Source organism: Poromitra crassiceps (assembly GCF_964638095.1).
Source record: "Poromitra crassiceps genome assembly, chromosome: 3".
In the NCBI taxonomy this organism is placed as follows: domain Eukaryota; kingdom Metazoa; phylum Chordata; class Actinopteri; order Beryciformes; family Melamphaidae; genus Poromitra; species Poromitra crassiceps.
Window position 1 is genome coordinate 72,275,711 of NC_139625.1, and position 21,217 is coordinate 72,296,927.

Consider the following 21,217-nt stretch of genomic DNA (forward strand, 5'->3'; position numbering starts at 1 on the left):
TTTGAGGCTTTCCTACCCTGCTAAGAATACAATTCTATGGGAAACACTGAACACTCTTGTTTGAGTTTTTTGGCATTAAAAAAATCTAAATTCTAAACATAATATCAGCACAAAATATCAATCCAAAAATATCTGTGTATGTCTTCAAATATCAGTCAAACCCTTGTAGCACATTACCAAGCGACTCTGCACCCAATCTGAGCTTGGAAGACTCTGTAACCAGCTAATCGGCTGAACTCCTGAGCATATTTAGTATATTTCAACAGCAATAATATATCCAGTCTTACCCACATTTTCTATCATCCATGACAGGTTTGCATTCACCCTAAAGGCCCTATGAAATGAACATCTTTACTCCCTTGGTTTGATGCATTTCCTGTTTAAACAGGATGTTGGGGTGGGACATAATGCAGAAAGGGACCCATCAAAAGTGTAACAATGGGAGATCAGTTACTATAGGGAGATGAAGGCAGTGCGATTTGATGGGAGGGGTGTGTTCATTTCATGGGGACTTTAAAGTTCGATGCTAGGATGGATCGGCTGGATCGGGACACAAGGAGTGACGATTGGTTGGGTTTAGGGTCAGAGGGCCGATCCATTCAAACATCAACCGACACCAGGCATCTTTGGACTTTGGCGCCCCCAAGTGGCAGCAAGAGACAAGTGTTTACATTTTTTTGAAGACTTCATTACCCAGAAAACATGTAACGTTACATCAGTAAACTCCACAATTGTTCACACCTGACATCGCCATTTCTTTCAGGCAAATAGGGCAAAGCTACATCGTCTCTATAAGGGGGATAGGCCCTTCTCTATTGCAGCCCCACTTTGTTATCCAAGCTGATAAGACAGGTGTATTTTTACATCAAAAAGTTGCCTAGTGTAGCTTTAATAGGGATAATCCTATCAGATCCTGTCCATGTGTAACATTGTCATTTACAATCTATATATATTGCTCTACCTTCATCCCATACATTCAAATATTTCAGTTGTCTGAATTAATCTATTTTGAATACCTTATTACTTATGTACATGTTCATATTACATAGTACACTCTTTTACATGTTAGTACTGTACAACCAGTGACTGAATATGGAATGCAAATATGGGCGTGGTATAGTTAAAATGTGGAATTCACGAAAATACGATTTTAATTCATGTATGACTCGATGGCTGACGTGATTATATATATGAAGAGTTCATTTGCAAAAACAGGTATCTCCATTTGGATTTGTTATCATTTTATTTTATATATTGATAATTGATATTGATATTATACTGTAATTAATTTATTTTGGGGAAATTTGTATTGTCAATCATAACTAAAACATATTCATCTGATCATTTTCACATAAATCACCTCACCGACCAGAGGAGGCGCTAGCAGTGACCAGGACTCATACCCCACCGGCTTCCCACCCACAGACATGGCCAATTGTGTATGTCGGAACGTCTGACCAAGCCGGAAGTACCGCTGCCAGGAATTGAACCCGGGTCTCTGCGGTGGTAGGCGAGTGCTTCTACTTCTACACTACTCAGAGGCGGCTGACATGATTCTATACACTTATAGTTGTTTCAGAATGACATTTGACATACTGATAAATCAGTGGTAGGCCAACATGCTGGCAAATGTAAACAATAGGGCTTTGACATCGGAGACAATGAATAAACAAAACAAAACAAAATCTGTACATAACTGGGAATTGGGTTGGGTGCAGTTCAGATCAGTTCAATCTGCTCATACATTAGTCCAGTTTATTCAGTTCAGGTTTGTTCTGTTGTCATTGCAATGCCATGCCATTGTTCTGCCACTAGAGGCCAGCACACAGCTGTCTCCATGATAGTAGCATGCTTTAGTCTTCTGCCACAGAGAACAGTATAGTCATTATAGTCAGTATAGTAGTATGATGTCTCCACTTTAGTTCCATTGAATTTGCTGTGTATTGAACGCCCTGTTCATATTCCCATATATTCCATTCTACAACAAAATTAGACTCCCAACCAGGTCTATGCATTCTGTTTTGTCATTGTAATGCCAGGCGTTCCTTTTCAGGCCTGTAGTGCCACGCCATCCATCCATAGGTTGGCACCGAGTCTCAAAACTGGCATCCCTCAAACTCTGATGATGCTGATGGAAGAGGAGGCTCTGTGAAGCTGAGATACAGACAGACAGACAGACAGACAGACAGACAGACAGACAGACAAAGAGAGAGAAAAAACAGTGAGGCAAACAGAGAGCATTATACAGTATACTGTACATAAAAACATGACTCATAAACAGAGAGAAGAGAGAGACAGAGAGAAGAGAGAGACAGAGAGAGAGAGAGACACAGAGAGAAGAGAGAGACAGAGAGAGAGAGGAGAGAGAGACACAGAGAGAGAGAGACAGAGAGAGGGAGACAGAGAGAGAGAGAGACAGAGAGGAGAGAGACAGAGAGAGAGAGAGACAGAGAGGAGAGAGAGACAGAGAGAGAGAGAGAGACAGAGAGGGAGAGACAGAGAGGAGAGAGAGACACAGAGAGAGAGAGAGACAGAGAGAGGGAGAGAGAGACAGAGAGAGAGAGACAGAGAGAGGGAGACACACAGAGAGAGAGAGACAGAGAGAGGGAGAGAGAGACAGAGAGAGAGAGACAGAGAGAGGGAGAGACAGAGAGGAGAGAGAGACACAGAGAGAGAGAGAGACAGAGAGAGGGAGAGAGAGACAGAGAGAGAGAGACAGAGAGAGGGAGAGACAGAGAGAGAGAGAGACAGTCACTTATATCCATGACTCATAAACATCCTGAAGGAAGTGTGTGGGTTCATGCTCACATGCAGACCCACGTGTCTTAATGTACTCCCCATATGATGTGAAAGATTTATTAACTAATCGATGACCTATTCCATGTTTGTGTGTGTGTGTGTGTGTGTGTGTGTGTGTGTGTGTGTGTGTGTGTGTGTGTGTGTGTGTGTGTGTGTGTGTGTGTGTGTGTGTGTGTGTGTGTGTGTGTGTGTGTGTGTGTGTGTGTGTGTGTGTGTGTGTGTGTGTGTGTGTGTGTGAAGGCTTGAAATGAGACCTGTCTGGACTTGATGGACTGGGGTCAGGCTGAGCTGAATCTCTCTCTCGATTGCATTGGTTTGCATTGCTTTCTGGTTAAAAAAATATCAGTTCCACTGCCTCCCTAGAACTGAAATTCTCACCTCTACCATCCTCTTTTCTATTTGTATTTTCTGTATCTGTGTATGTTTATGTTTTTATGTTTATCTGTTTATGTTTATGTAAAGCATCTTTGAGTAGTCAGAAAAGCGCTATATAAGTCCTACCAATTATTATTATTATTATTATTATTATTATTATTATTATTATTATTATTATTAGACATTGAAAATATCCTCTTTATATTTGTAACTTTTTCTAAATGGGATATTATTAACGAGGGGGGAGAGGGATCAACCAGATGTAGCATGTGTTGGGTTGACAGTACTGTTAAGGGCCATACTCAGGGGTGGAGGGGGGATTTGATCCCACAATCTCCCATTTGCAAAGCACATACACTAACCACAACCACAAAAAGAGCTAGCTCCCTTGCCAGACCTGCTTAACAGCCTTTTATACTGGGGAGTGGGTTTAACCAACATACTTTTTTGGTCATTGCATAATTACCGTTATTCTAAAATGTGGAGAACAGTAAAAAATTAAGAAAAATGTGGTGTGTCCAAACTTTCGGGACAGAAAATGTTTCCATGTATGATGGTAGAGGCCATCTCATTTAGTAGGCGGGTCATCGGGACTGACAAGCAGTCCTCTCCCCTTCATAAGAGCAGGTGTTGCTTTGTTTCAGCCTAAAGTTTGTCATGTACCTCGCCTTGTTTTCTGCAGTACAACTGACGCAGGTACTGCAAATCTAGAAAAGACAGAAATTGTAATGTTTAGTTTGCAGTCTTACATTGTTTGTCAATTGACCTCTTCACAGCAGCTGTTTTGTGTCTAAAAGGCAGGGTAAACACAGGTGCAACCACAACATTAATGAGAGTTTCCAACCTCCAATCCATTTAGGTGTTCCAGTGCTGGGGCCCTCATTAATGTTTTGGTTGCAGCTGTGTTTACCCTGCCTTTTAGACACAAAATGGCTGCTGTGAAAAAGGCCATTTCAGATTGTTATTGTGGCTTATAAACCAAACTCCCGCTAACTGAGCTGATGGTTCTCAAGTCTCACTGAGCTAAACTGGGAAACAAATCTACTTTGTCAGTTTATTCACATTAATCCTTACCTTAATGAATGGATTACACCCACACACCACAACTGTCCTTTTCACTTATCTGTCTTTCCTATAGCCTGTTATATATTTAGCCAGGATGAGGCCACCGCTGGTTGCGGTTTTCTGACGCAAACCACAAAACCTCTTTAGAGAAAACAAAATATTCCTGGGAGCCCAGAACCATCATCAGAGAAGGACTGTTTTGTTATGGGCCTTCTCTATAATGCATCATTTGAAGTCATTCTAAATAAAAGCCAGGGAGACAGTAAAGATGTTTCCTCCCCCAACCTGTTCTCACTCCCAACTCCAAATACTGGCATTTAATCACGACCCCTTAGCATCACTTTCTAACACACGGGGTACTACCCCTTTTCATCATGTTTACACTTGCAGGGTAGTCCAATAGCCTTCTATAGAACTCCCACAACATGCAGGGTAGTCCAATAGCCTTCTATAGAACTCCCACAACGTGCAGGGTAGTCCAATAGACTTCTATAGAACTCCCACAACATGCAGGGTAGTCCAATAGCCTTCTATAGAACTCCCACAACATGCAGGGTAGTCCAATAGCCTTCTATAGAACTCCCACAACATGCAGGGTAGTCCAATAGCCTTCTATAGAACTCCCACAACATGCAGGGTAGTCCAATAGCCTTCTATAGAACTCCCACAACATGCAGGGTAGTCCAATAGCCTTCTATAGAACTTCTATAGAAATACTGACTTTCTCAGAGGAACATCTAATAGCCTTCTATAGAACTCCCACAACATGCAGGGTAGTCTATTAGACTTCTATAGAACTCCCACAACATGCAGGGTAGTCCAATAGACTTCTATATAAACTCCCACAACATGCAGGGTAGTCCAATAGCCTTCTATAGAACTCCCACAACATGCAGGGTAGTCCAATAGCCTTCTATATAACTCCCACAACATGCAGGGTAGTCCAATAGACTTCTATAGAACTCCCACAACATGCAGGGTAGTCCAATAGCCTTCTATAGAACTCCCACAACATGCAGGGCAGTCCAATAGCCTTCTATAGAACTCCCACAACATGCAGGGTAGTCCAATAGCCTTCTATAGAACTTCTATAGAAATACTGACTTTCTCAGAGGAACATCTAATAGTCTTCTATAGAACTCCCACAACATGCAGGGTAGTCTATTAGACTTCTATAGAACTCCCACAACATGCAGGGTAGTCCAATAGACTTCTATATAAACTCCCACAACATGCAGGGTAGTCCAATAGCCTTCTATAGAACTCCCACAACATGCAGGGTAGTCCAATAGCCTTCTATATAACTCCCACAACATGCAGGGTAGTCCAATAGACTTCTATAGAACTCCCACAACATGCAGGGTAGTCCAATAGCCTTCTATAGAACTCCCACAACATGCAGGGTAGTCCAATAGCCTTCTATAGAACTTCTATAGAAATACTGACTTTCTCAGAGGAACATCTAATAGCCTTCTATAGAACTCCCACAACATGCAGGGTAGTCTATTAGACTTCTATAGAACTCCCACAACATGCAGGGTAGTCCAATAGACTTCTATAGAAACTCCCACAACATGCAGGGTAGTCCAATAGCCTTCTATAGAACTCCCACAACATGCAGGGTAGTCCAATAGCCTTCTATATAACTCCCACAACATGCAGGGTAGTCCAATAGCCTTCTATATAACTCCCACAACATGCAGGGTAGTCCAATAGACTTCTATAGAACTCCCACAACATGCAGGGTAGTCCAATAGACTTCTATAGAACTCCCACAACATGCAGGGTAGTCCAATAGACTTCTATAGAACTCCCACAACATGCAGGGTAGTCCAATAGCCTTCTATAGAACTCCCACAACATGCAGGGTAGTCCAATAGACTTCTATAGAACTCCCACAACATGCAGGGTAGTCCAATATACTTCTATAGAACTCCCACAACATGCAGTGTAGTCCAATAGACTTCTATAGAACTCCCACAACATGCAGGGTAGTCCAATAGCCTTCTATAGAACTCCCACAACATGCAGGGTAGTCCAATAGACTTCTATAGAACTCCCACGACATGCAGGGTAGTCCAATAGACTTCTATAGAACTCCCACAACATGCAGAGTAGTCTAATAGACTTCTATATAACTCCCACAACATGCAGGGTAGTCTAATAGACTTCTATAGAACTCCCACAACATGCAGGGTAGTCTAATAGACTTCTATAGAACTCCCACAACATGCAGGGTAGTCTAATGGACTTCTATAGAACTCCCACAACGTGCAGGGTAGTCCAATAGACTTCATTAGAACTCCCACAACATGCAGGGTAGTCTAATAGACTTCTATAGAACTCCCACAACATGCAGGGTAGTCTAATAGACTTAGAACTCCCACAACATGCAGGGTAGTCTAATTGACTTAGAACTCCCACAACATGCAGGGTAGTCTAATAGACTTAGAACTCCCACAACATGCAGGGTAGTCTATTAGACTTCTATAGAACTCCCACGACATGCAGGGTAGTCCAATAGACTTCTATAGAACTCCCACAACATGCAGAGTAGTCTAATAGACTTCTATATAACTCCCACAACATGCAGGGTAGTCTAATAGACTTCTATAGAACTCCCACAACATGCAGGGTAGTCTAATAGACTTCTATAGAACTCCCACAACATGCAGGGTAGTCTAATGGACTTCTATAGAACTCCCACAACGTGCAGGGTAGTCCAATAGACTTCATTAGAACTCCCACAACATGCAGGGTAGTCTAATGGACTTCTATAGAACTCCCACAACGTGCAGGGTAGTCTAATAGACTTAGAACTCCCACAACATGCAGGGTAGTCTAATAGACTTCTATAGAACTCCCACAACGTGCAGGGTAGTCTAATAGACTTAGAACTCCCACAACATGCAGGGTAGTCTAATAGACTTCTATAGAACTCCCACAACGTGCAGGGTAGTCTAATAGACTTAGAACTCCCACAACATGCAGGGTAGTCTAATTGACTTAGAACTCCCACAACATGCAGGGTAGTCTAATAGACTTAGAACTCCCACAACATGCAGGGTAGTCTATTAGACTTCTATAGAACTCCCACAACATGCAGGGTAGTCTAATAGACTTCTATAGAACTCCCACAACGTGCAGGGTAGTCCAATAGACTTCAATAGAACTCCCACAACATGCAGGGTAGTCCAATAGACTTCTCTAGAACTCCCACAAAACGTGTGAAATTGACACCACAGGAGTGTGACAATGAAATCAAACGGTGGCCAGTGAGAGCGTTGTGGTCGGGGTGGTTGATGGGCGTATACGTTTGCCTTCGATGCTAATGGCCATGGTTCGATGCCCAGCGTTTTCAAAGTACATACAACCGTACATACAACCTTAAGCCAAATGTACATGTTTAACAAACGCTTTTCTTATTTTACCACAACCAAACCATTTCTCTAACCTTAACCAATTTACCTAACCATAACATAACAAGTTTTTGGCTACGGTCTCGTGGCGTTGAAAAATGATGAAAAACATGCGGTCAAAAAATTATGAAAAAGGAGTATGCAGTGCGTAACGTTAACGAGAGGGACGTCCTGACTGAACGTCAGTATTTGACTAGTTGGGAGTGAGCATGTATTGTTGTTGACTTTCTGAATGCAGCCCGGGGACAGGAAGGTCAAAGGAGAGAGAGAGTTGTTGCGCCTCACCTTGCTGCTGCACACGGCTCCGTTGTGGTAGACGGGCGAGCTGTGGGTGGAGGCGTTGTAGTAGGAGGGCGCGGCGCGCACCGACGGCCGCTTGGCTTTGTCCGTCCGCCCATTGGAGTCGTTGTCTTTGATGATGTCATACTGCCGGCAGAACAGGGCGATCACGGCTGCGGGCGAGGAGGGGAAGAGTCAGGGAACATACGTGCGCGTGCGCACACACACACACACACACACACACACACACACACACAGGAAGCATCCAAATTGTATCTAGATTTCCCACCTGAGATACAACTCCCAACAATTCTAATTCAAATGTATGATGTCAAAAGGGAGAGATCTGCACAGTGAAACATGTAGCATGGGCACAATAGAATCTCATAATAGAGCTTTTGATCTGACATTTTGAAATTCCATAACCATAATACAATAAACACAAGGTTAATTGATGATTCATGTGTTAAACTGTGTTGGGGATAACACACCACTTTGTAACACGTTTGAGTATTCAGAACTAGTCATTTCACGTTTTTCCAATTCTTGTAATCAGGTTTGAATTCCATTTTTTTATTAAATGTTACAATTAACATGCAGTCTATGCTTGATCTAAATGAGATTTGCTTGAATAACAGAGCAATCATCTTGCATGAGTTTTTAAAATGATGATCGATGAACACACTTGGTGTGTATAACACAGTGTATAAGCCATATCTCTACAGCATGTTTGTAGCGGCTAAGCCTACAACTTTAAGCCACTGAGGTGGTTGCATAGGTGACCTAGTTGACACGCCGGCCAACAGCAGTGTCTGTGAAATAAATAAGATTCACACTCCAGTTTCTCAGTTTGATGAATGTGCCCACCATTTAATGGTCTTCAACAATCAAAATTGGCAAGAATCCATACCAATGCAGTGCCACTCATCATAACAAACAATTATTCCATAAAGCACCAACCGTGGCATATGGTGGCGGTCAAAAACTGTATTGCTTCCCCGTCTAGCAACACACACCTGGAGAATCATTGCCGCCCACTTCCCTAAGTAACCCGTGACTCAAAGCAACCATTGACCCAAGGGTGCCACCTAGTGCTCAACTTCAAACATGAATACAGTAGGAAACCATATGGCTCCTACAATGTTGTTGAAGTTGGCAATGCAGAAGTAGCCTACAAGCTACTTTTAATAAAGAGAAACTTTTTATCGTAACTAGTTAGCCTACTTTGTAACGTCTGTATCAATGTAAAATAACTACTTTTAAATATTAACTAACTCTTAACTTTCCCCAGCATTGACACAGATTCAAGAATGTGCACGCATGCACACACACACAGACACACACACACACATACACACACCTCACCTGCCCAGAGCAGCAGTACCGTGGTGATAATGAGCAGCTCTCCTGTCTGCAGGTGAGGCGTCATGCCCAGACCCTCCATGGTTGGTTCATCTGCACAAACAGCACATTCAACACATACTACTTCGAAAAAAGGAACAAACCTTTAAGCCCATGGCGCAGTGGTGTGGCCATTCAGCTTTATGGCACCATGCCACTCCCACTCCCACTCTCTACCACCTTCCTATCCCTAGCTACGGCCCATATTCCCTAGCTTCACTAAACATACATGAGTGACTGACTGAGCGAGTGAGTGACTGAGTGTTCTGACTTTCCCATCTCCCGACCCCAGCAGGCCTAGCTCAGCGCCATGGCAAAAATATAAAATACATTTACATTACATTTATACAGTAGGATGTGTGTGTGTGTGTGTGTGTGTGTGTGTGTGTGTGTGTGTGTGTGTGTGTGTGTGTGTGTGTGTGTGTGTGTGTGTGTGTGTGTGTGTGTGTGTGTGTGTGTGTGTGTGTGTGTGTGTGCATGCGCGTGCGTGCGTGCGCGTCCTCACGGTGGTCCAGGACTCCGGCTGGGTAATGGTCGCTCCTCTCCAGTGTCCTGAAGTGAATGGTGCGACTCGGCTGGCTGTCACCCTGAGGCCCTACAGACTGCACCTAACAACACCAAACACATAGATAGATAGATAGATAGATAAGATAGATAGATAGATAGATAGATAGATAGATAGATAGATAGATAGATAGATAGATAGATAGATAGATAGATAGATAGATAGATAGATAGATAGAGATAAATTCCAAAACATATAAATAGGATCAAGAAATGTAGGGAGAAGGGCTGGAACTGTAGCCGAGCGTTGTCAACCATGATGTTCATTTCGCGGGTCGCTTCTTTGTTGTGGAGGTGGAACGCTGATGATACAGTCTTGTCAACACTGAGCTTGAGGTACCAGTTCTTCAGACTGTATGAAGAGAAGATGTTAATGTCTTCAGAGAGGCCCTCTTCTACTGCTTCCCAGGATGGCTTGCTGAGTAGAATGGCCAGATCATCTGCGTAGCCGTACTTCCTTGATTTTGTTGCAGGTAGGTCGTGGATGTAGATGTTGAACAACATACTGTAGGTGCCAACACTGAGCCCTGCGAGATGCCGTTCTTGAGCTTTCTCACGCTGCTGCTTTGGCCGTTGCTGGTGTATAGCCAAAAGCTGCGGTTGCTCAGCATCTCCATTATGAAGCTCACCATGTGCTTGTCTGGGATGGTTTCCAGGAGCTTCATGTGTAGTCCACGCAGCCAGACAGTGTCGTACACAGCTGTGAGGTCCAGGAAGGCGGCGCCAGCCTTCTCCTCTGCCTGGAAGCTGTCTTCTATGTCTTTGCACAGGAGGGTCACCTGGTCTGCTGTTGACCTACCGTTTCAAAAGCCGGCTTGTTCTTTTGGCAGCTGGGGGTCGATCACTGGGTTGAGACGTGCCAGGATGAGGCGTTCGAGGAGCTTGTATGGAACACACATCAATGAGATGGGCTGGTATCCCTTGGGTTCGTCGCTCAGCTTGTTTGGCTTCGGCAGGGCGATCACCTTGGCACGACACCAGATCTTTGGCAGCTTTAAATAGTGGAGACATGTGGAGAAGAAAGTGTGCAGCCAGTTGCCCTCTTTCCTTGGTGGTTTAGGTACTGAGGGTGGATTCCGTCTACTCCTAGTGCCTTACGGTCTTCAGGCGTTGGGTGGTCTGCTCGATTTCCTATGTCGTGAAATCAATGGATAGGTTGGAATCGCAGCCTGGGGCCCTGAGCAGCTCATGGGCTCTCGCTGATGTTGTTCTGGTGAAGTCCTTGTTTGCGTTAGGGAAGCGGCCATTACTCAGCAGGAGCGACGCAATGGAATGGGACAATGGGACACTGTGCTGGAGTTGTTGACCTTCCAGTCAGCTTGTTCATGGTCTCCCACGCCTGGTGGCTGGAGTGTGTGAAGTCGATTGATTCCACAGTCTCTGTACATCATTGCCTGCATTGCTCGTTTAGCCTGCAGAATAGATTGTCTGCTGTTTTGTCCCTGTCCTTGCAGGTTTGTGCTTCTGTATTGGCACAAAGTAGGTCTTCACATTCGTCATCCCAGCAGGGAACATAGGCTTTGCGTACACTGCGGGGGATATTCTTCTTGCAAGGACCAGTGGGAGTCAGCAGAACCATCTAGGGTAAATCGCTACATTAAAGATCCCAGCACCTGCCCTGAAAGCAATGGACTATCCTGAATGGCCTGAGGACAGGCGTAGGCTGTTTCGGTGCAGCAATGAAAAAAATGGGGCCTCGTGGACAGTGCCCACTGCGAGTGCGGGGATCCATTACAAACTGTGGAACACATAATAAACACCGGCCACCGAATGGCCATCGTGGTCTGACTGACCTGGACAATGACACACTGGACTGGCTTGCCTCAACAGAGCTGAAGGGCATATGCCAGAAGAAGTAAAGCTCTGCGTTATTGCCCAAAGGCCTCGTAATGTAAAGTCAGGGTTTACGAAGAGTTGAAGATTCCAAAATGTTGCTTTCCACTCCTGATCTGTCAGAATAGAACCCACTGACTCATATACAATGCAGCTGCTGTGTGGTCATACAGTAGATTTTGGGGCATTACAGGCAGAGGCATTTTGCAGTTTAAAATATGTTTTTATGCCTAAAATAATCTTTGCACCTTGTTACAACTTTCTCCCATGGGAGCAATAACTGTCTAAAAATACCCAGACGCGCCAGCTCCTCTCATCACTTAGACCCATCTGACGATAATCTATCTATTAATCTACGATAATAGTCTGCTGGAAACACGCCCGGTGACTCCTCCTGATCACAGGTGGGTTATGAGACAAAGTGAGTCCTCCTGATCACAGGCAGGTTATGAGACAAAGGACTCCTCCTGATCACAGGCAGGTTATGAGACAAAGTGACTCCTCCTGATCACAGGCAGGTTATGAGACAAAGTGAGTCCTCCTGATCACAGGCAGGTTATGAGACAAAGTGACTCCTCCTGATCACAGGCAGGTTATGAGACAAAGTGACTCCTCTTGATCACAGGCGGGTTATGAGACAAAGTGACTCCTCCTGATCACAGGCAGGTTATGAGACAAAGTGACTCCTCCTGATCACAGGCGGGTTATGAGACAAAGTGACTCCTCCTGATCACAGGCAGGTTATGAGACAAAGTGACTCCTCCTGATCACAGGCGGGTTATGAGACAAAGTGACTCCTCTTGATCACAGGCAGGTTATGAGACAAAGTGACTCCTCCTGATCACAGGCAGGTTATGAGACAAAGTGACTCCTCCTGATCACAGGCGGGTTATGAGACAAAGTGACTCCTCCTGATCACAGGCGGGTTATGAGACAAAGTGACTCCTCTTGATCACAGGCAGGTTATGAGACAAAGTGACTCCTGATCACAGGCTGGTTATGAGACAAAGTGACTCCTCCTGATCACAGGCAGGTTATGAGACAAAGTGACTCCTCCTGATCACAGGCAGGTTATGAGACAAAGTGACTACTCCTGATCACAGGCAGGTTATGAGACAAAGTGACTCCTCTTGATCACAGGCAGGTTATGAGACAAAGTGACTCCTCTTGATCACAGGCAGGTTATGAGACAAAGTGACTCCTGATCACAGGCGGGTTATGAGACAAAGTGACTCCTGATCACAGGCAGGTTATGAGACAAAGTGACTCCTCTTGATCACAGGCAGGTTATGAGACAAAGTGACTCCTCCTGATCACAGGTGGGTTATGAGACAAAGTGACTCCTCTTGATCACAGGTGGGTTATGAGACAAAGTGACTCCTCTTGATCACAGGCAGGTTATGAGACAAAGTGACTCCTCCTGATCACAGGCAGGTTATGAGACAAAGTGACCTCTCTTGATCACAGGTGGGTTATGAGACAAAGTGACTCCTCCTGATCACAGGCAGGTTATGAGACAAAGTGACTCCTCTTGATCACAGGTGGGTTATGAGACAAAGTGACTCCTCTTGATCACAGGCAGGTTATGAGACAAAGTGACTCCTCCTGATCACAGGCAGGTTATAAGACAAAGTGACTCCTCTTGATCACAGACAGGTTATGAGACAAAGTGACTCCTCCTGATCACAGACGGGTTATGAGACAAAGTGACTCCGGAAAACCAAAAAATTAAACAACACTTCGATCACTGATGATATACAGTAAGTAGAAGAGAAGCGGAAGTCGATTTTTCCTCTCAAGAGACACGTTTTATCCCAAACTACCCTTGAGCAAGACACGGAGCCTGAGCTCCAGTTCTCTCATTCAAAGTCGCTCTGTATAATTATTTGATTTATTTCTTCACTGCTCTCCATCCTTTGGGAGGTCAGTTACAGAGCAGAGACCTTGGAGCTAGCAGGGTTTGAGTGTCTTGCTCAATGACACTCCTGCAGGGCGGATGCTTATTGAGGCCAGTCCTCCCATTGAAGGACAATCTGCTCACACGTTAAAAGAGCTTTTTTCCCTCATTATTAAAAAAAATCTATAATTATATCTAACCTTGATATTTTCTTATTTCTCTTAAGGCTGGAACACACTAACCTAACTTCAAAGGACTAGCGTTGATGAAGGCCAACTGTTGTGTTGCCTCACGTCGTCTGTGTCGGGGCCAAAAAGGTTGCACTTGAACACACTGCAAAGACTACAGCCGGCTAGCACGTACGTTCTGCGCCCACGCCATGCCACTCTCACTCACCTCTTAAGATGGTATCGTAATATAGCTACTTCTAGTTGAAAATATGTCTGAAGGAAGAGGCGGAGGTGGAAAAATAAGGAGAAACTGCACTAAATGGGTGATATCATACAGTGTGACAGGCTCAAGGTTTTTTTTCTGAAGGTCACGTCTTTGTGATAGTTGAAAAATGAGATTCTGAAGGCCACGTCTTTTGAAAAATGAGAGGAACGTCTCTTCTCATGCACTGCTTCGCTACGAGCTGACCAGCCAATCAGAGTGATTGCTCTCACCGACGTCCCGATGCCGAAAAAGCCGCCGTCAAGGCTGACTAGAGTAACGGTGCGGGACACACCACAAAGACTAGGGAGACAGTTTACCGATGATGCAGACATTGCCAACAGCCAGCAGTCGGCTTGGAGTTGGAAACTAGAAATAGCTCTAATAATCTCTGTATGCAGAACATGAGTTTCATCAACTTGTTTCCAACCAGTTGAAGTGACACTGTGTTCATTTACATTGTCCCTATCAAATAAACCATATAAAAAATCTGTCAGTCTGTAATAAAGCTATACTAGATTATACAATGTTTAATCAGCCATAGAGCCACAAATTAGATACTGCTCCATCATCTGCTTTAGCTGGAATGAGTGCTGGTTATTAATGTACTATGAGCTATTATACACTTGTGCTGCATCAGAACTAATTACTAATAGAATTAGTTGTAATAACTAATAGATTTGCCATAAACAAAGTGTTATCAGTATGTGTTGAGTGTGTGTCACCTGCACGCTGTAGTGTGTGTCTTCGTCCAGGTCCCACAGCACACACCAGCGGCTCGACGTATTCACCTCGCGGATGGAGCGCTGCATCAGCCCGTCCTGCCTCTGGAAGCACATGCATCAAATACACATCAAATACACATCAAATACACATCAAAATACACATCAAATACACATCAAATACACATCAAAATACACATCAAATACACATCAAATACACATCAAAATACACATCAAATACACATCAAATACACATCAAATACACATCAAAATACACATCAAATACACATCAGCCCGTCCTGCCTCTGCAAACACATGCATCAAATACACATCAAATACACATCAAATACACATCAAATACACATCAAAATACACATCAAAATACACATCAAATACACATCAAAATACACATCAGCCCGTCCTGCCTCTGCAAACACATGCATCAAATACACACATGAAATAATAACACGGGCCATCTGCTGAATGTGGTTATACCAGACTCCTCACCTTGAGAGAATGCATGCACACGCGCACACATTCACATGCAGACAGAGCAATGCAGACACATGCAGCTGTCCAACGGGTGACGTCACGTTAGCTACGTCCATATTTCTATACAGTCTATGGGAATACACTTGCTTCTGTTTGGGGTGCAGATTCAGCCTGCTGGTGCGATGCCCCTAGACCAGTAGAGGGTTTAATGTTTCTATAGCTTCTATATGGCTATAAGGGGTTTCAATCCCAGGCCTTGTTACGGCAGAACCTCTCTAACCATCAGGCCATCCTGCCTGCTTCATCTGTAAGATTTATTTGTTGAATCGATTGATAGAACAGAATAATCAATGCTGGGAACATCTATTTCAGCACACGACATTACGCTGCACAAAATACCCATCCCATCAAGCAATTTCTCATATAAGGGCAATAAGTATGACTTTTATAGCTCCACAGCATAAAATGACTACAATATATCTGCAGTGTGTTGATAGGGATTTTGATCAATACCAATGAGTTAAACAGGCAGTGAAAACACAGATTGACGTAATATCCCATCAATGGCGGGGAATGAGTCAAGTGTGGACTGTTCAAAGAGGTGAGCGGGGAGCTCCCCGTGTGCTGCAGACAGCAGACATCGCCACATCACCTCGGCCTTGTCTGCCTCACTACTGTGCTCTCCCACCACGAGCAGATATTTAGCAGGCTAGATATCCATCTGACCTCTGTGACTCATCCGTGAGCACTCAGGGAGCTCTCCGCTCGCCTCTTTGAACACTTAACACGTTCACTGCCATTGACGAGATATCTCGTCTTAAAAAATCCAACGGTTGACTGCCAATGACGAGATATCTCGTCTTAAAAAAAAAAAAAAAAAAATTGACGGTGGGACGTGGATCAACGCCCCCCACGTCTCCTATAAAAATATTGGAGCCACCGAACGTGTACAACCCATTCCACCGACCCACTAAGTGGCGACAGTGCTCTCCAGACTAGAAAAAGCTGAGCCAAAACTGCAGGGGAACGCGCGAGGAAACCATTCTCTCATACTGTAAAATGGATTGGCGAAAACGCTTTCGCTTTCGCGCATTATCGCGCTGGGAGCTGGCGGTGGGGGATTGCAAATTTGCATAATAGATTATGCAACACACTTTGAAACACGCGCAGAAAGCCCACAATCGCACGCAGCTTCATTGCAGCTGAGCTCAACAACCGAAACGACTCATGCAGACTCGCCCAAAGAGCAGCCGCCAGCAGCCAGGCAGCACAGACAGGCAGAGCCTCGCTTGTGACAAACGCTGCAAAGCCACAAGAGACACAACCACGGAGGGAGGAGTTTGAAGGAGAGGGGGGTTTCCTGCTGCTATGGAGGAAATTACTGTTCAAAACTATTGTTTAGATGTCTGACGTCTTACGCCAAAAATAAATGGTTAAAGTGACTGTTCTATCGAATTTCATAAAAGCCATTTATCTCAGAATAAATTTTCAGACGCTGAAACCATGCTGTATTCTACTGCTAATGCCTACATAACTACTAACTCTACAAACTAACTCTTTTAGACAGAGAAAGCACACATTCTATTAGTTCTTTTGAGATCATTTGTGTTGACAAAATCTTAGCAGAAAAGAATCCTCAGCTCTTGAAAGATGAGGCAGAATCCTCAAAAAAAAACCTTGGCAGAACCTACATACAGTATTGAAAAAACGGCTGGCAGTGAATGTGTTAACAAGTGGGCGCCGATTCGCGAAGAGCACCGAGCCAGCATGACTTGTCTGACTTGCCAGCATGACTTGGGTTTGTCGCAGACCTCCAAAAACACCTCGCCGATGGCGCGGAGCGCTTAGTGTGAACTTAGCTTTAGATGATTGGTTCAGCAGCAAAGGGAGGGAGGGCAAAGACTTCCATTGATTGGCTATTAATAGCGTGGGAATGTGTGGATAACTGTGTTTGGATTGAGAAAAATATGAATAAAACTGGGCGTGAGCCAAGTAGTCTTCCTGATTGAAATCACGTCAAGACTTCACTTCAGACTTAATATGAAGAGAATTTGCTTGATGAATGGCAGATTTTGCAGTGTGTCTGATGCTACTATCTGGAGTGTTCAGCAGTAGCAGTCAATACAAAAAAGATCAATGACAGGTTGGCAGAGACTTACAAAGATACAGCAGGTTAAAGGTCACGCTCAAGGTCTATTCCACAAAATATACATATTTTGTGTGGCTTTTTGAAGCTGTGACATCCCAGCAAGAGAATAGGCTCTATTCCACTCACACATGATCCTGACATGATTTGAACACGCGAGCTTCTGATCTGGAGCCTGGATCTTGATTTTGGTACAAGCTTTGGTTATAAAATGATTTTTATTTGGATATCATTGAAGATACAAGTCCAAATGCATTGGCAACTTACAAAATCAATATTGGCAGCCAAATCCATTCCAATGGTGGCATTTGGTGATCCATCTTATTGGTATAAAATATAAACAAATCTCTCCACAACTGTTACAACAGGCCAGTGTCTAGTAAATGAAGAAATCTCATAACACAATTATCATTTGGATTGGATACTCTCTGCAGGCTGCAAGTGCATTTTGTCAGCATCCACCCACATTAACACATTAATCATCAATTAACCTTTTGTTTATTGTATAATATTATGGTTATGTCATTTCAAAATGTCAGAACAAAAGCTCCATTTTGAGATTATATTGGGGGCATGGTGGCTCAGTGGTAGAGCTGTCGCCTCACAGTCAGAAGGTCCTGAGTTCGATTCTCGCCTGGGACACTGTGGGTGCTGTGGTTGTGTTCCCCCCCATATCTTCAGTGCCCACTGCCCAGGTGGGGTATCTCATCGTAAGGGCCTTTCTCTCTGTGTGGAGTTTGCATGTTCTCCCCGTGCTCCCCCAGGGGGTTCCTCCATATATAACCCCCCCATGAAAAACATGCAGAAGATCAGATCGTCATCGTCATCCGACCAGTGACGACAACACCCGAAGTTGGTCCCCGGGCGCTGTACGAGAAAGCAACCACTGCTCCTGGCCTGCCCCCCGGAGGAAAGGACAAGCCAGGATGGGTCAAATGCAGAGGACAAATTTCACCGGCCACCGTCAGCATGAGTGTGTTTGTGGCCATGCATGTGTTGATGTGTGATCGTGTGACAATAAAAGACGGGCTTGTCCGTCTGAAATCGTGTTTATTGCACCCATGCTACATTTTTGGTGCTATATCTTTTGGCATTTATACATTTTAATTACAATTGTTGGGACTTTTATGTTTGAGATGGGAAATCGGATTTGAATGCTGTGTGTGTGTGTGTGTGTGTGTGTGTGTGTGTGTGTGTGTGTGTGTGTGTGTGTGTGTGTGTGTGTGTGTGTGTGTGTGTGTGTGTGTGACACACCATAATTCTGTATGAACACGCTGTTACATAACATGTGATTAGCACCAGTCTGTGCTCAGGCATCTGGAAGGATTTCAGATGAGTGAAATAAACCCTTTGAGCAGATTCATTCATCCTAAGATATCTGGAATAATCTCTTATAGCTAAAGATCTGACAATTTGACCGTATGTTTTACTCACAACTGACAGTATTGTTTTCTCAGCAAAAAAAATAGATACACCAAGATACACTGACTGACAGTGTCTAGTGCAGTAACTGATATAACTGCATTTATGAAAAGCCAGACCAATCCATCAGGGTATAATTTACCTATTTTATCCAGAATGACAGAACGACTTCCACTGAACTTGACAGTAGAGCAAGATGAAAGATTACACTCAGTAGATAAAGCCCACCGCATAACCCGCAAAACACCTGCGCCACCCCCAACCCCCCCCCCCCTGCCACCTTTGCATTTAATATTTGAGTTTTTAATGTAAGTGCTTTTTGAGGTTGTGGCTCGAGATTCTTCGGGGCATTTTGAAGCTGTGTTGCATTTGTTAAGAGGCCATGGGGTTGATGGATGAGTGGGACGTGAGGTGACTTTAAAGACAGGGCTGTTTGGCAGTGCGTGCTGCTACTCGCGGCTGTGGATGCTCTCCTGTCAGCCGAGTCGCGGCCAAATAATTTCATCTAATGGAGACGACCCACTCAGAGCCCAGCTAAGGTCTAATTTGCCTTTTGCCAAGCTGTGGGTCATAAAACCTGATTAAAATGATGCAGACTTGAGTAAGCAGGCTGGGCTAGTAGATGCACGGCTCTCTCTGCTTGCTTTGGCTGTAAGCCCAACAAAATGAAAATGAGCTGATATATGGTCAGAATAAAATGCTAAATCCCCATTACAGGGTTCCAGCTCATTTGCTGCTAACTTAATTTTAAGACTACTGCATGACATATATAGCACAATTTCCATGTCTAATATTTACGTTCATTGGTTACATTTCCGCTGATCGGCTGATTAGAAAGCCCCAGGGTGTTCTGGCCAGCAAGGGGCAAGCTCCACAGCTGAAAAATAAAGCCAATTGCAGAAGTGCATTAAACCTAATGGTCCAATGGTCAGCACTGGCTGCAAAAAGGAGTCGGATTGTCTTGAAGTCAATGGGGAAATGAGCCTAATTCTCACTCGATTTATTACCTCAGTAAACACTTTCCTAATAAGTTTATGGTTCCAATCACTAGTTTCAAGTCTTCTTCAAATACAGCATGGTGTTAATTTTGTAAATTATGGTCTCTTTTACAGTAGAGTAGATCAGTGGTTTGCAAACGTTTTGTCTCCAAGGCACAAGGGCAAGCCGAAATCTCAAGGCACACCTGTATTCATATCCATCCAAAATAGTCTGTAAATGCATTTTATTTAAGAATTAATTTGAAACTTTATCAAATTAGCCTATATCAAAGCACCAACACACAATGCAATTACTCGTTTAAGCAGAATATCAGAGCAATTCACATTCTGTTATTAAACATGTCAGACTTGCACTCATATGCACTGTTATATTTGTACTATGTTGTAAACGGAGTCCACAGCACAAGAATTTCACACGTGATACTTGTACCATGGAGTGACAATAAAAATCTTGAATCTTGAATCTTGAATCTTTCTGACAGCCGCGCTGGAACTACTTTTAAATAGGGGGTGCTGTAAAGAAGGGACTCTTCCTTACAGCGTTGACGTTTGTTGGACCTTTAGCCATATTTAGAGGAATATTTCATTTTAAATTAACATTAGGATTATACTGTTGTGATGTCATTATTCAGTATCTTCTCCTCTTCTCTGCAGCATTACTCAATTTACCGTCAGGAATCAGGGACAGTGATAGCCTACCTGCTATTCCTCCCACCTTCTCTTTCTTTTTTGTCAGTCTTGTCATCTCGTATCTCTTTCTCTTCACAAAGCTGGGATTTGACTGGCAGAGTCGTCATTTTTGTCTCCGACTCCGTGAACAAATTAAACACAGCTATGTAAACACTAGTTTCAACGTGAGGCTAAGTAAACAAAACTTCAGCATTTCCCGGATCCTATTTTTACCCAAGAACCACTGCGTTGAGCAAAGATCGTCTATGGACAAGATATCCACTACACAGCACAGACTCATGCACAGAAACACAGTAGAGCCAAATCCAACAATTTTGAAAATTCCATCTCTTGCCACCAGGGGGTGCTGCCGCACCCTCAGCACCCACCTTCCCGCGCCCTTGGTTTCTGACCTATTTTTCTCCCTACCTTTCCATCCACCTGTTAATGCAGTTTTGTCTTACAGTATATCATCCTCATTTTCTTTCTCTGTTTTCATGAGGGGTTGTGGGGAGAGGGTCGGTGCTATCAGCTAACAAGAGAAATTGAAATTGTTTGAAATGCCCTCTGGAGACGCTGTTAAACTGTTTGATGTTGTGTTGAATTGCACCATGCTACCTGGAGGAGTTAATGCATCCCTATGAACGTGCCTGTCCGCGTCCTCTCACTCTCTCCACTCGAGTCACTCTGGCTTCAAGGCTGGA

The 21,217-nt window shown here is 43.9% G+C and overlaps 1 protein-coding gene across 1 annotated transcript in view; it reads right to left on the reverse strand.

Moving 5' to 3' along the window:
* Positions 1 to 2,112: 2,112 nt before the first annotated feature.
* The window catches only part of LOC310773442 (fibronectin type III domain-containing protein 5b-like), a gene marked incomplete at both ends in the record, with an annotated part of 59,463 nt that continues 40,358 nt past the window's right edge, over positions 2,113 to 21,217 (reverse strand). Inside the window, 5 exons of the mRNA XM_083633325.1 lie at positions 2,113 to 2,154; positions 7,944 to 8,110; positions 9,303 to 9,392; positions 9,844 to 9,946; positions 14,790 to 14,891. Coding sequence (XP_083489451.1) covers positions 2,113 to 2,154; positions 7,944 to 8,110; positions 9,303 to 9,392; positions 9,844 to 9,946; positions 14,790 to 14,891 — 504 coding nt within the window. The remainder of the gene's footprint in view (positions 2,155 to 7,943; positions 8,111 to 9,302; positions 9,393 to 9,843; positions 9,947 to 14,789; positions 14,892 to 21,217) is intronic.